Source organism: Muntiacus reevesi, chromosome 13, assembly GCF_963930625.1.
Source record: "Muntiacus reevesi chromosome 13, mMunRee1.1, whole genome shotgun sequence".
In the NCBI taxonomy this organism is placed as follows: domain Eukaryota; kingdom Metazoa; phylum Chordata; class Mammalia; order Artiodactyla; family Cervidae; genus Muntiacus; species Muntiacus reevesi.
This window is the reverse complement of record NC_089261.1, coordinates 10,273,885-10,289,565: the sequence shown is the minus strand read 5'-3', so window position 1 is coordinate 10,289,565 and position 15,681 is coordinate 10,273,885. Positions and strand designations below refer to the sequence as shown.

General features: G+C 42.7%; 1 protein-coding gene and 1 pseudogene across 1 annotated transcript in view; both read right to left on the bottom strand.

Moving 5' to 3' along the window:
* Nucleotides 1–15,681, bottom strand: part of ANKRD13A (ankyrin repeat domain 13A) — a 34,765-nt gene that overhangs the window by 17,081 nt on the left and 2,003 nt on the right. The window contains exons 2-4 of the mRNA XM_065904151.1: nt 5,235–5,367; nt 3,101–3,225; nt 830–875 (exon numbers count right to left, since the gene is read on the bottom strand). Of these exons, the coding sequence (XP_065760223.1) occupies nt 830–875; nt 3,101–3,225; nt 5,235–5,367 (304 nt within the window). The remainder of the gene's footprint in view (nt 1–829; nt 876–3,100; nt 3,226–5,234; nt 5,368–15,681) is intronic.
* LOC136145994 (histone H2A.Z pseudogene) lies at nt 4,386–4,787 on the bottom strand (annotated as a pseudogene).

Here is a 15,681-nt window from a genome sequence, read left to right as displayed (position 1 = left end):
TCTGGCCGTCCTCATCCAAAACACATGCTACTCTCGCCATCTGGCCTCAACCCACTATACTGTCATTCCGACGATTCACGAGATCAGATGTCTAAAATATGCTGCTTTTTAACAAAAACCTGGGGTCAGGGTGATTATCTTCATTAAAAAGAACTCAGATTTATAGAAGACTCTGAAGTTCTCTTCTTTCATACACTTTTTACTTCGTTTAAATGTTTCATGGCAAATATGACTTCATGCCTGAAAGTGAAGTCTGGAAGTGAAAATAGCTGAGGCTCTGGGAGTTGGAAGCTGTCATTAACTGATCTACAAGACACAGAAGTAGAACATCTAGGAAAATTACTGTCAGTCAATTTGCCTTACATAAGATTTTGGAGCAATGCATCCATTTTGTTAAAAAACGAGCTATTCCAATATTCATCTCATCTTCTTCCTTAGAAAAACAAGTTTAAAAGAATCACATTGAACTACATATGGAAATGAGTAATGGAATTATGATAAAACTACTTACTAAAGACTTTAGCCCCTTTAAAGTGACATTTTAAAAAACGAATAATATGGATAAATGTCAGCCACAGGTAACAAAAGAAGGAGACAAAATTGTCTCTATATTCTATTGACGAATGCTTGGGAGAAAAAGTCCCATGCGAGTGGGTAAGAGTGGAAAGAACACACCTTCAACAGTAAGCACTGTGCTTAAGTAGGACTGTGGGCGACTGTTACTCTCATCTATGCATTTCCTAGACTTAAAAAATAAATATGTAACTTCCATAAAAGAAAAATAAGCCTATTTTCAAGCTAAATAAATTTCAAGCTCACAGCCACTCACCCCAGCTGGTGAATTCCCATTTCATCTGCACGTAAAAATCCGGAGCCTGAAGGACAAAGGTTTAAAAGAAATCACTCCTGCTATCAGAAACTAACACAACATTGTAAATCGACTATACTCCAATAAGAATTAATTTAAAAAATAAAACAAATTACCCTTGGTACCGTTAGCTACACACAAACACAGTAAGGATTGATAGGGTTGTTCAAAAGGGAGAGGGAGAAAGAACAGAGAAAATAAGAATAAACATAAATTGCAAACCCATCAGACTAAATGCCTATTTTTATATTCAGGCTGTTATTTTATCTCACTATAAAATACGTCTAGACAGTTAATAAAGTTAACTGCAGGCGACAAGGTTGGAGGGAGATAAAAGTCAAATCCGATTTAAGGGTTCAGTTGGGTTCCTAGCAGTGAGGGTCACAGGCTGGTGTAAGCAAGAAGAAGCGTGGACCCCAGCTGTTCTACAGGGAGCTTGACTGCAAAAGGCTCGTGTGCTGGGACGGGGGGTGTTTATCAGACCACCCTGAAACCAGGAGAAGGGTGTGAGACATCACTGCCCCAGGAGGCTGAGTCTTCCCTCCAGACTTTTTCCTCTTAAACTTCTAGATTCTGGCTTTTTGAGGTTTCACACCACCACAGCAAGCCTGTTTAGAATCATCTTCTGACCCACCATGAATTCCTAAAGAAAGTTCTGGGAGAGCTACTTGAGAAACCCAAGAAGACAAAAGCTAGAAATTCCAGATTCCAAAGATGGGTGAAGTCACTCCAAGGGACAACGGAAAAGAAACATGGACATGCAGTGAGGAGATGCTGTTGAAAGACAGGCCATTAGGCATGGTCTCTGGTGCCATGGAGCACCAGGACATTTGTGGGCTGTCTATAACCTCCAACACAGGGTATAATTCAGGGCAGTTCACTGCTATGGATCAACACAGGCGAGAAAAAAATCTTTTACATGGAATTTTAAAATGGGGGGTGACTAGGTAAAATAAGTCATTTTCTGCTTTGTCAAATGGACAAATGATGTTTTTAGTTCCTCCTACAGTGAGTTAGATAAGAAAACAAATCTATGTGATCTTTGTGCACTCAAACACATATCTATTTAAAAATCAATGGACACAACAACTTATATTTCATGGATGGTTTCTGTGCAGTATGTGGAAAATCAATGTCTTAGGCAGGATTTAGCTTAAGTGTTAATAGTTTTTTAAGAAGAATGCTCAAATTGTCTCACAGCAAAGTTATTCCTTTTCTCAACAGAGCTGTTAATTTTTCTCAAGAAGAGTGGGAAGCTGATTTACCTAGCAAGTATCTTTGGAAATACTTGGGGGAGCTCACTTCTGTGCTTAAACTGAGAATAAATGATGTGAAAACTGAACCGCTGGCTGCCTCAGGAATACTGCACATGGCTGACTAATAAGACAGCTACTGCAAGTGACAAAGGCTACCTGAACAATGGTAACCATCATCCCAAACAGTCCAAGAGGGACTTCCCTGATGGTCTAGTGACTAAGACTCTGCACTCTCAATGCAGGAGGCTGGGGGTTTGATCCCAGGTCAGGGAACTAGATCCCACATGCCACAACTAAGAGTTCCCATGCTGCAACTAAAAAACTTGCATGCTAGGTTGAAGAGCCCATGTGCTGCAACTAAGACCCATCGATGTCAAATAAATAAATATTAAAACAAACAAAACAATCTTGAGAGCCTAGAAGTAAAATCTTTTAAGAAACTTCTCCAAGTGTTACAAAGCCCATACCCTTTTGCTCACAAGACAGAAAAACTGCCCCAAAGCTAGTAACTCTAAGTTCAGGCAATGGATCAGAAGTCTCAAAATACTACTGGCTAGAAGTGACAGAGGTGTCAAGGAGAGTTGCACACAGACTTCTGAGCCTCAACAGGCCCTGACAATCCCTAGACAGTAATGAAGTTCATTACAATTTCTCCAAAATGACCTGAGTTCAGGATGCTACTGTTAAGAAAACAGGCAGCTAGACAAACTAATTGCCTGATGTCCATTTTGTCTTTAGTTCTAACTTTTAAATAGCATTTAAAAGAGTCGGTCTAGTGACCTGGAAACATACTTTGTGAAAGACATCATACATTTAACAGATCCAAAAGCAAGGAATCACATTATCTGGTATTTAATACATTGTTTTCACAATCCTTAAAACTGTCCGGGGAGGCGCACAAGGATGTCACACTTTGCCTGCGGCTGCTGTGTCAGCATTTAACTCCACTGATGGCGCTGTCAGTTTTTATGGCTACCTCAAGAATTTTCTGGAGCAACTCTGGAACTCCCTCAAGGGCCATGGACGTGTTGTGGAAGTCCCGATGCTGAAGGACCGTGTACACCATCTCGGGGTCGCCGGTGCTCACAGCCTCGTGCAAAACTGGAAGGCAAAAAGATGTAATCTGATCACCCTGTATTCTCATACTTACTCACAAATTCCAAAGCCAGCTTGAAAAGTATCTCTCTGCATTGAAGGCCAACGATTTCTTTAAAGTGGGACAGAGGCTCCAGCCCCACCCAATCTTCATAATCACCACTACTTACTTTAACCCCTACCTGACTGAGAAGAGAACAGAGTACTCTCAGCCTCTTGAGCAAACCTGCCATTATTCCCTTTTCCCTGTTTCTTACTACTGACTCTGAAATCCTGACGGTGTCTTCAGAGTTGGCTTTCACTGTGTGATCACACAGCTGTGGAGATGGGCAGGCAGGTTGTGTGCATTCTTGCTCAGTCAACCCCACATTACTGGGACCAGTAGCAGGAGAGCTTGCAGAACAAGTGTTGTTATTGTTTTGTTGCTACGTTCTATCTGACTCTTCACAATCCCATGGACTGCAGCACTCCAGGTTCCTCTGTCCTTCAGGGTCTCTGGGAGTTTGCTCAAATTCATGTCCATAGAGTCAGTGATGCTACCAACTATCTCATCTTCTGCCACCCTCTTCTCCTTCTGCCCTCAATCTTTCCCAGCATCAGAGTTTTTCCCAAATGAGTTGGGTTTTCGATCAGGTGGCCAAAGTATTGGCGCTTCGGCATCAGTCCTTCCAATGAATATTCAGGGTTGATTTCCTTTAGGATGGACTGGTTTGATCTCCTCAAAGTCCAAAGGAGTCTCAAGAGTCTCAAAACAAGTGAAGTCCCAGGATTTCACTGGAGAAGGATACTACTTTCAGCTATAATTTTTTTTAGCTGGGGGGTGGGGTGAGATATGACCTTTATTTAGCTTATCCACCACATTTTTTCTTTTGGTACAGAAAAAATGTCTGTACCAAACCAAGTGTTTGTTACTATAATTTCTACATCACAATTAAAATCCAAACAGTTTTTCAAAAACAGTCAACTCAATCAAAACTCACTACTTTAGTGTTATAGTTTCTATAACACTTAAACATAGTTAAGACTCGAATGCAGAAATTTGGCTTGTTGGAAAGCTAACTAAGCTTCCAACTTGCTCAAACAGAATTACAAAAAAAGGCAAAATTGTGTTATTCCCAGAGATACAGTCCACTGGAATCACCAACACTGGATGGCTGTAGGGGTGTTCAGAGTCCTGAGATAACGAGGAATCCAGGCTTCTGTTGTCCTCTCTTCCCAGAGATTTGTGGATGTGTGGACTGACATCACCACCAGCAACTGCAGCCTTGATGAGAGAGTCCAATTCTTCATCTCCACGAATAGCAAGTTGCAAGTGACGAGACGTAACACACCTTACCTTCAAGTCTTTTGACACACGTCCTGCCAATTCAAGCGCCTCTGCGGTGAGGCGCTCCAGGACGGCTGTGCTGCCCACAGCGGCAGTCACGTCCACACGCCCGAGGCCGACGGCCCTAGATTTCAGGTGTGGATGAATACGGTCCCCCGGGAACTGCAAGCTGACTCTGCGAATGAGAAAGCACCTTTGTGCCGGCCTTTCCAGAGCCCTTCCCCGCCTCACCGTCAGCCATCCGAATGGTGCTGGGGCTCGAACAAGTAAGGCAGAGAAAGGGCCAGTCAGGCACTCAGCCAGAGCCCGCCGCTGCTCCTTCGTCACGTGGCGATTCAGACTGCCTCTCATTTCCTTCTGATCGTCCACCATGATGGATTTGCTGGAGTTATGGCCACGTTCCTCAGGGGAAACCGGGTGTTCACACTCGTGTCTGGCACACTGAGAGCTGCTTTCTGGATGAGGAGGCACCCTCCACCCTGGGCGCTTGGCCCAGGACACAATCGGGGCCATTGTGCTGCAGACAAGCCAGTGGCCTCCGAGGCTCTCAGCTCCTTCCCGGCCCCGAGGCCCCAGAGAGACAGAGCTCAAGAGAAAGAGGACTCTAGGACAGTAAGGACTGAGGCTGTCCTTTATTCAGAGAGAAAACAAAATGGAAGGCTTTATGTTATTTCACTAGTACACTTGCCTGTCCAACCCTCGCGATTTTCCTTTGTCACATCTGCTTTATGTCGGAGCAGGACTCTGGCAGATTCCAAATGTCCCAAAGAAACAGCAAGATGCAACAAGGTACGACCTCGAGGATCCAGGGCCTCCACGTTCTGTAAAGTAAGCACCGGCATTTATGTAACTGGATATATTACACAGAAACGTGGAAAGGGGTTTCAGAGCTTAACTGTAAGTACAGAAATTAAAAATAGTATTTGCACACTCAAGACAGCAGTACCTGGGAAAAACAAATGCTTACACATGGGCACAAACTGAAATGTGACTCTGGGGGCTATAAATAAAGGTGACAGTTACTGAGTTCCTTTTGCTATAAAGTTAAGAGCCTCATAAACAAACACTGGCTACAGGCCTCCGATCATCAAACACAACCCGAAGCACAACAGCACTCAAACGAAGTCTAAATAAGGCTAAGGGTTTGCATGGACACACAGCCACCCGCGGTGTGGAACGTGGGGGATTTCTCCAGCACATCTCGGCACTCAAGTCCAGGACAGGAAGTGCAAGGACTTTAATCAAAACTGAAAGTACAGAAGATAATTTGGGTCAGAATAAAAGTACGTTCTCCAGCTGGATTCCCACCAAAACACCACTCTCGTTATTGTGTGCTGAGCTCCAAGTGCCCCGAAATGGCAGCATCCGTGGGTCCTACATACAATGAGCATGACCCGCCAGGCACGCGTGTGGACACAGATAAACATCCATGTGGCTTCTACTCTTCATTCCTATTCTGGTCCTCCCTCTGGCACCTGCACTGGGGTCCAGGGCTCAGTCTGAACGGGTCAGTGCTGCCTCCCAGAGACAACTCTGAACATTCTTCCAAGGATACAAGAAACTTCCGTAGGGCTTTTGGAAAATAAAATCCTTTAAGGGGACTCCTCTGGTGGTCCAGTGGTTGGGAATCTGCTTGCCAATGCATGGGACATGGGTTCAATCCCTACTCCAGAAGATCCCACGTGCTGTGGAGCAACTAAGCCTGTGAGCCACAACTACTGAACCCAAGGACCACGACTCTGAGCCCTTGCTCCCCAACAAGAGAAGCCACAGAAAGAAGAAGCCTGTGCATCTCAATGAAGAGTAGCCCCTACTACTAGAAAAAAGAGCCTGTGTGCAGCAATGAAGACCTCCCACAGCCCCAAATCATGAGACGGCTTGCTTAGAAAACGTGCTTTATGTTGATGTGCGATGCTAGTTGCGGCGCAGCCTCCAGAGAGATCCAGAACAAGCCACTTGCAGCCACAGGAGAGGAAGGTAAGCAGGACTGTGGGCAAATAGCCACTATCCAACAGCTACCTGACCTCCCTGTTTTGCTAACTGTATCACGGCCACTGTGAAGTGAAGACAGACTGGTATTGAGGAAAAATAGAAGTGGCTGCAGACATTCCGCTAAGTGAACATGTGTTCACTTAGGACCAACTCCAGGCCTCTGGGTTCTCTCAGGTGATGAAATGCCATCACGTCTCCTAGGACGGGGCCCACACCACCGCCTGGGGTTCCCTGACTGTTCCAGCGGGATGGCCTGTTTATCTCACTAGAGAAGTCCAAAGGGCAGGATCTGAATCTTATACTTCTTCGCTTCTGCCACCCTAGTCTCTAATTTGTATTAAATCATTGTTCTTTTTTTTTTTTGGTAAAGTAATGTGGCTTAAAACTATTAACTTACCTAAAGTTTAGCAAGAAAGAAAGACTTAGCAAATTCATCCTTATCTTTCATGCCTGTTATAGATGATGCTTTCTTACTCAACAAGTTTTATGTACTACATGAAAGGTACTAGGGTTAGCATGCTGCCGGACACAGGAGATGCTTAACAATACTTACCAGGCAAAAGGGGAAACTACTTACTTTAATTCACACCCTAGAACAAAGCCAACATCTGGGACTAAGGAGTAACACTCAAATTTCTGGGCCACTAGATATTATGTATACACTCAAAGTCAAATATGTTAAGTTGTTAACTTTTTTCTATTTTTGACCACAGGGTGGGGGTGGGGGGGGAACTATGTCTGAGTCCCATAACTGCACACTTTGCATAAATAATTATAACTGTGCAGGGCTTCCTATGCCCCTCCTTTTCATCTGAAAGGAGAGAAAGGAGGAAGAATGATATTATGACAGTGTGATTTAAAACAATTGGTAAATAGCAATTGTTATTCACCAGTAGAAACTGGTGGGGGGAGAAAAGGATAGAAAATCAACAGAGAAATATCAACAAAACCAAAAGTTGGCTCTTGGAAAATATCAACAAAATCGACAGACTTTCAGCTAGATGGACCAAAAGAAAAAAAGAAAGAAGATTCAAGTTACCAAAATCAGGAATGATAAAGAGGATATTACTATCAACTCTACAGAAATAAGAAGTATTATAAATGAATACTATGAACAACTGTATTCCAACAAACGAGAACTTAGATGAAAGGCACATATTCCTAGGCAGCCACAAACTAGCAAAACTCACTTAGGAAAAAAAACAGAAAATGTGAAAAATTTATAACAAGTAAAAAGATTGACTCAGTAATTTTAAAATTTCCCAGGGGAAAAAACCTCAAGCCCAGAATGGCTTCCCTGGTGAATTCTACCAAACGTTCAACAAATTAATTCCAATTCTTCACAAATCCAAAAACAGAAGGAAGAAAACCTCCCAACTCATTTTATAAGTCCAGTATTATGCTGATGACAAACAAATCACACAAGAAAGACAACCACAGACCAATATCTCTTATGACTGCTGCTGCTGCTAAGTCACTTCAGTCGTGTCCGACTCTGTGCGACCCCATAGACGGCAGCCCACCAGGCTCTCCCGTCCCTGGGATTCTCCAGGCAAGAACACTGGAGTGGGTTGCCATTTCCTTCTCCAATGCATGAAAGTGAAAAGTGAAAGTGAGGCTGCTCAGTCATGTTCGACTCTTCACGACCCCATGGACTGCAGCCTACCAGGCTCCTCCATCCATGGGATTTTCCAGGCAAGAGTACTGGAGTGGGGTACCATTGCCTTCTCTGATCTCTTATGACAATAGATACAAAAATCCTCAACAATATTTTAGCAAAATAAATTCAATAATATATGAAGAGGGTTATTGTACACTATGACCAAGTGAGTTTATCCCACCAATGCAAGGGTGGCTTAACATCCAATAACCAATAAATGTAACACATCATATTGATAGAAAAAAATTAAAAACATGACCATCTCCATAAATTCATGCTGTGGTCTGAATGTGAAGTGTCCACCCAAAATTCATATGTTGACATCCTAACCTCCAAAGATGATGGTATTAGGAAGTGGGGCCTTTGGGAAGTACTTAGACCATGACAGTGGAGCCCTCATGAATGGAATGAGTGTCTTTAGAAAACAGGCTCCAGAGAGCTTGTGAATCCTCTGCCACCAAGTTAGGACACTGTGAGAAGACACTTGCTATGAAGCAGGAGGAAAGCCCTCGCCAGACACCACACAAACCCGCTGGCACCATGATCTTGGACTTCCAGGCACCAAAACTATGTAAATTTCCATTGTTCATAAACTGTCCAGTTTATGATATTTTGTTACTGCAACCCAAATGGACTAAGATGAGGCAGAAAAAGCATTTCACAAAATCCTACACCCCTTCATGATTAAAAAAAAAAACCAAAACATTTAACAAACTAGGAGTGAAGGGAACTTCCTCAAATATCATCCATCTATGAAAAACCCACAGCTAACATCATACTTAACGGTGAAAGAATGGATGCTTTCCCCCAAGATAAGAAATAAGACAGGAATGTTCTCTTCATCATATCTATTAAACACTGTACTAGAGGTTCTAACCAAGGCTATAAGGCAAGAAAAAGAAATAAAAGGCATCTGGACTGAAAAGGAAAATGTAAAACTATTTCTACTCATAGACAACATGATCTCACATATAGGAAATCCTAGGAAATCCACTTAAAAAATATTAGAACTAATGAGTTCAGCAAGTTGTAGGCTACAACAGCAATGTAGAAAAATCAATTGTATATTTATACACTTGTAACAACTCAAAAATGAAATAAAAAATTCCATTTATAGTGACATTGGAAAGAATAAAACATTTATAAATAAGTAACAAAAGAAGTATAAACCTTATACTCTGAAAACTTTAATGCATTGTTGAAAGAAATAAAGAACTAAATAAATGGAAAAACATCCCATGTTCATGGTTCAGAAGACTTAATATTTTAACATGTCAAAACTCCCTAAACTGAGCTACAGAGTCAATGCACTCTCCATAAAAATTCCAGCTTATTTCTTACAGAAATGAACCAGGTGATACTAAAATTCTTAAGGAAATTCAAGGGACCCAGAATAACCAAAATCATCTTGAAAAGAAGAGTAAAATTTGAGAAATCATACTCCCCAATTTCACAACTTACTACACAAAGCTACAGCAATCAAGACTGTGATACTGGCAAAAGGGTAGACATATAAATCAGTGGAATACAATTCAGAGTCCAGAAATAAACTTACACGTTTATGGCCAATTGATTTTCAATAAGGGTGCCAAAATAATTCAATGGGGAAAGAATAATCTTTTCCACAAATGGGTCTTGAACAACTAGATATCAACATGCAAAAAAAGAATGAAGTATTGTATATACTAAATGCAAAAATTAGCTCAAAGTTGATCATAAACCTGAATGTAAGAAATAAAACAACAAAACTCTTAGAGGAAAACATACAATTATATTTGTGTGACCTTGTGTTAAGCAAAATTTTCCCAGATACAACATCAAAAGCATAAGAGACAAAAGAAAATGTAGGTAAATTACACTCCATCTAAACTGAAAACTGTTGTACTTCAAATGGTATAAAGAAAGTAAAAAGACACCGCAAAGACAGGGAGAAAATATTTGTAAATCATATACTTATTAGGGGGCTAGTATTTAGAATATGGGAGCTTCCCAGGTGGCCCTAGTGGTAAAGAACTCGTCTGCCAGTGCAGGAGACACAAGAGACACGGGTTTCATCCCTGGGTCAGGAAGATCCCCTGAAGAAGGGCATGGCAACCTACTCCAGAATTCTTGCCTGGAGAATCCCATGGACAGAGGAGCCTGGCAGGCTACAGTCCATGGGGGTCACAAAGAGTCAGACACAACTGAGGCAGCTAACATGTGCACATCTAGAATATATGAAGAACGCTAACAACCCAACAGCACGTGGAAGATACTCAAATAACTAATCATTGTGCTGTGCTGCACTTACTTGCTGAGTCATGTCAGACTCTTTGCGACCCCATGATCTGTAAGCCGCTCTGTCCATGGGGATTCTCCAGGTAAGAATACTGGAGTAGGTTGCCATGCCCTCCAACAAGGGATCTTTCCGACCCAGGAATCAAACCCAGGTCTTCCACACTGCAGGCGATTCTTTACCATCTGAGCCACCAGGGAAGTCCAAGAATACTGGAGTGGGTAACCTATCCCTCCTCTAGGGGATTTTCGTGACCCAGTAATGGAACTGGGGTCTCCTGCATTGTAGGCAGATTCTTTACCAGCTGAGCTACTAGGGAAGCTTAGGGAAATGCAAATCAAAACCACAATGAGATAATACTTCACATCCATTAGGATGGCTACAATCAAAAGGACAATAACAAGTGTTGACAAGGATGCGGAAAAACTAGAACCATTAAACATTGTTGATGGGAATGTAAAATGGTGCAGTCAAACTGAAAAAACATTTGGCAGTTCCTCAAAAAGTTAAACACAGAATTACTATTAATATAAGACCCAGCAAGTCCTCTTGTAGGTATTTACCCAAGAAAAATAAAAACATACAGTCACACAAAAACCTGTACACAGATAAGCAGAGTAGCATCATTCATAATAGCCTAAATGTCCATCAACTGGCAAAGGAATAAACAAAATATAGCGTGTACACACACACACACACACACACACACACACACACACACACACACGAGAATACTATTCAGCCATTAAAAGGAATGAAGTATTAACATCTCCCATGACATGGATGAACACTGAAAACATCATGTTAGGTTAAAGAAGCCACACATAAAAGTCATGTATTGTATGATTCCATTTATAAGAAATGTCCAGAAGAAGCAAATCTATAGAGGTATCAAGCTGCTTAATGTTGCCTAGGGCTGAAGGGTTGGGGGGAAATAGGGGATGACAGTAATGGGTGTGGGGTTTCTTTTGGGGGTGATGAAAATGTTCTGGAATGTGACTGTGGTGACAGCGGCACAACTCGGGAATAGACTAAAAACAGTGAATGATACACGTTAATGGGCGAGTTGCATAAGGGAACTGAATCTCAATAAAGATGTTTAAAAATCAACCTATGTATGTGTTTTATGTAACACATAAACCTAATCTACGATCTATATGCTCTTTGATGAGTTGCTTAACTCCTCTTGAGCTTCAATATGCTCGCTTGTAAAATGGGAACAATAAGAACAAACAAAAAACAAAAGCCACCTATCTTACAAAAGTCTTACAAGGGTACACATTATAGCAAGCTCTTAGAAGAGTCAGCTCTTATGATTATACACCTACACTACATTGCTTCACATAAGCTGTCACTTTCTCCCTAAAAGGGATTTGTTCAAATTTCCTTACAGCTAATAGGGGAGCTGAGGGTCATAAACTAATGACATGAGTTGAGGTAGCAAGAGCTCAGAATTTCACTGGAATTCACTGTCACAGCTGACCATTTAAGCTTTTCCTTTAAGTTTCTCCAATGATGAGCTTCACCAAATTAAAACTGCCCACCCTCTTAACGATCATAGTGTCCCCCCAAAGAAGAAAAGGCATGAGATTTCTCCATGTCTCCTTATGTGCTAATTTTTAAGCCCACCAATTTTCCTCATCCAAGCCCTCTTTGGTAGCCTGCTGCTCTCAAGCTGAGTGCAGGCTGCAGGGTCAGACGGCAGGATCCACTTCCAGGTCCCTCATTAGCCTTGGGGGACCCACTCTGAGTGGCGCACAGTCAGAACTTCACAAACTATCACAGGTACCTCCTGGGGGGAAGGCCTCAGGCAAGAGGCTGCTAATTGGCCCTTGGCTTGAGAGAGTCAACCACCCTCATTCCTGTGCGCTCTCAGACGGCCCAGGTCCTCTGTGGCCAGCCGGGGCCTAAACTGGTTCTCCCACGCTAAGTCCGGGAGAGGGGGAGGTATAGATACGTGCCTGGTTTCAAAGATGCGACTGAGCCCGTGGGCTGAGGAGGAGCACCCGAGAGCAGGCGCCAGGCTCTTTCCCTTGGCTCCAAGGCTCTGGCTCAGGGCGGGCCTCCAGCCAACCGGCACTGGCTTGAATGAGTGCCCAGTGGCCTCACCCAGCCTTGCCCTGGGCTGCGATGAGAACCCCAGGGTGGTTCCCGGTCAGGCTCCCAGCACTGCCGCTGCCTAGAACGTCCCCTCTCTTTTGCCCAGATGTTGTGCTTTAACTGCTGGCTCCCTAAACAAGGACTGGCCCTGGAGTCAGGCCTCATCGGCCACCCTCTACCCACATTTGATTCCACAGGGCCTTCCCTCCCCTGCTGAGGTGCACAGACTGTCCTTTGCATCTGCCCCCTTAAATTTTCATTCATTCTCCCAGCATCGGCAGGAAGGCTGAAAGATGTTTAACAGACCTCTCAGGCTAAGTGGCAAATGACATAACCAGAACACAAATCATTTCAACTGCACCGACCAACTTCAAGGCCCCACTGAATAGTAGAGACAATAGAGCTGATGGGTTAAGAGGCACTTAATAAACTGCCTTGGCTGAGTAAACGTTGAAGGCTCGAAACAATCTCATCTCTGGCAAAGTTACACAAGCGGTGACCTTCAGCTAAATGAACAAGACACGGTGGGACTGGGGCTGACTCACACACATTCAGAAACACGTGCTTATTCTTCTTCATCTGGATAAACTTGATTCTTTCTGTGCTGCTGTTCCTGGAACGAAATGAAAATTCTTACAGCTACCAGTGTGCCCGTTTCATGTCTCACTCGTGGGACGGAAAGAATGAAGAACGGACTGCAGAAAAGTACTGGCAAACAAAGGCTTAAGTGAAACAGCCAGCTTTATTGCTGGGGTGATGGGAATTTTTTGTTTTTAATTATGTAGCCAATATGGGTTCCTTGTAGAAAAACTGGAACATACATAAAAGGAGCTACATTCCCAGGATGATGATGATATTAACAGCAGCAGCTATGGTAAATGTACTGCTTCCAGGTACCCTGGGCCCGCACCTTCTGATCTGTTCCCTTCCTCTTTCTTCAGAATCCTGAAATGGAGGCACTTTTACCAAAAGAAGGAAAGCGGGAGGGTTAAAAATACAGGATTCTTATTCTGTGAGAGTGACTTCCTCAGGGTTGATGTCTTGGTTTGACGACTTGGTAAGCAGGTGACTGAACCTCTCCACCTCTGTTTCCTCATCTGTAAAATGGGAATCACACAAGCGTCCCCGGGGGACTGAAGTGAGAATTAAATCTAAAACTAGACATAAAACATTTTAAGGGACTTCCCTGGCAGCCCAGTGGTTAAGACTCCATGCTTCCAATGCAGGGTGTCTAGGTAGGTTTGATCCCTGGTAGGGAAACTAAGATTCCACATGCAGTGCAGTGTGGCCAAAACAAACAAACAAACAAACATATATACATATATGTATGTTTATGTATTTTTTACCTACAGTATACCACAGGGAACTCTGCTCAACGTTAAGTGGCTGCTGGGATGGGGGATGAGCCTGGGGCAGAATGGATGCATGTGTATGCATGGCTGAGTCCTTTTACGTCCACCTGAAACCATCACAACATTGTTAATCAGCCATACTCCAATATAAAAGAAAAAGTTAAAACAAACCAAAAACAACAAAAACATTTCAGCACAGTGCCTGGAAAATAGTAAGCTTTTAGTGTTAACGCTCCGCATTTTGACAGCTCATGAACTGATTTGGTAAGGGTAAATTAAGCACCCAAGCTCACAACTTAACCAGCATTAGTACTGGCCATTAACCTAACTGCCTCCAAGGCAGAGGAGTAGATAGCTATTTCATAATTAACAGAGGATCTCAATAAATATGAAAGCAACAAAATATTCCCTGCCTTGTGTTTTACTGGTATCAGTGATCAACTTTTTGATCCTGAAGCAGTTGCATAATTCACAGGATCCACATAAAAATCAACATGCAAGGCCTCTTCTTCAAAAGAAAATAGTAAGACTTTCCAGATGATAACAGAGCATTGAACCAAGCATGAGCCACTTCTGAGGACAGGGCCCTGTGCAACTGTCGAGCCTGCACACCGTGAAGCCAGCCCCATCTCCATCCCTTCAAAGGCCAAAGTTTCAGGATTGCAATTGGATTGCATGGTCATGACAGTCCAACATCCACAGTCAAGATGTTTTTTTCTGAATATACTTCAACTATCTCTCCCTTAGAGAAAACAGAATCTTGTGGCATGATCTACAGTGATAACAGATAACAAAGTCAAAATCAAATAATTAGCAATGAAGCGTATTCTTTCTTGACCTCCTTAACACTCAAAGGCACTAAGGATCAATGTATCCCAGGACTACTTTGCTGCAAAATTAGAATGTGCTAATCACCAGTGTCCTTAATGTTTTTCAAGGTAAGTGGCACAGAAAACTTTCAATGAACATTTCTATCACAAGTTGCAGGAAAAAGAAATAATTCAACCATGCCACATTTTAGATTACAAACCAAGACTTTGTTCTTATCGACTGAGTTTTTCTATAAAGAAAGATGGTGCTTCATTTTAACTCTCTTCCTCACCTCCCATGAACAGAAAGCCTGATGTTTTCTGAAGCTGGTATTGAACGTGTGTGTGGTTCAATGACGATGCTGAACCACTCTATCAGATAGGATTTTAGTTTTGTGACTTTCCTTGTATTTTATCTCAATATTTCACAAGAAGCTGTGAGGCTCCGATACTGAGGAAGTACAGAGGCAAAACACAGCAGGCCTAAAAACAAAGATTGTCTGGTCATTTTAAAAGTGTTTAAGGTGAGACTTAAAGCCGAGAACAAAACGATGGCGGATTCCCTCTGAGCTATGTCTAGTAAGAGAAAGGGAACCGAGTCATCAGGTATACTGTGATGCCTAACTGTTGAATCATTTACTCTGGGGGCATGATCTAATTAGGCACAAGGACTCTTACGACAAAAGTTTATTCTGCGTGGACAGAGATTTTAAAAGAAAAAAGGGCAACTTTTGAGGGAGCTCAGCAGGCTTAAAAGAAAGATGGCAGAGTACAAGAACACACTGAGGGATTCCCTGGTGGCTCAGTGGTAAAGGATCCGCTTGCCAGCGCAGGAGACATGTATCAGATCCCTGATCAGGGAATATCCCACATGCCTTGAAGCAACTAAGCCTAGGATCCACAACAACTTAGCCTTGCTCTACAGCCCAGGAGCCGCAAACACTCAG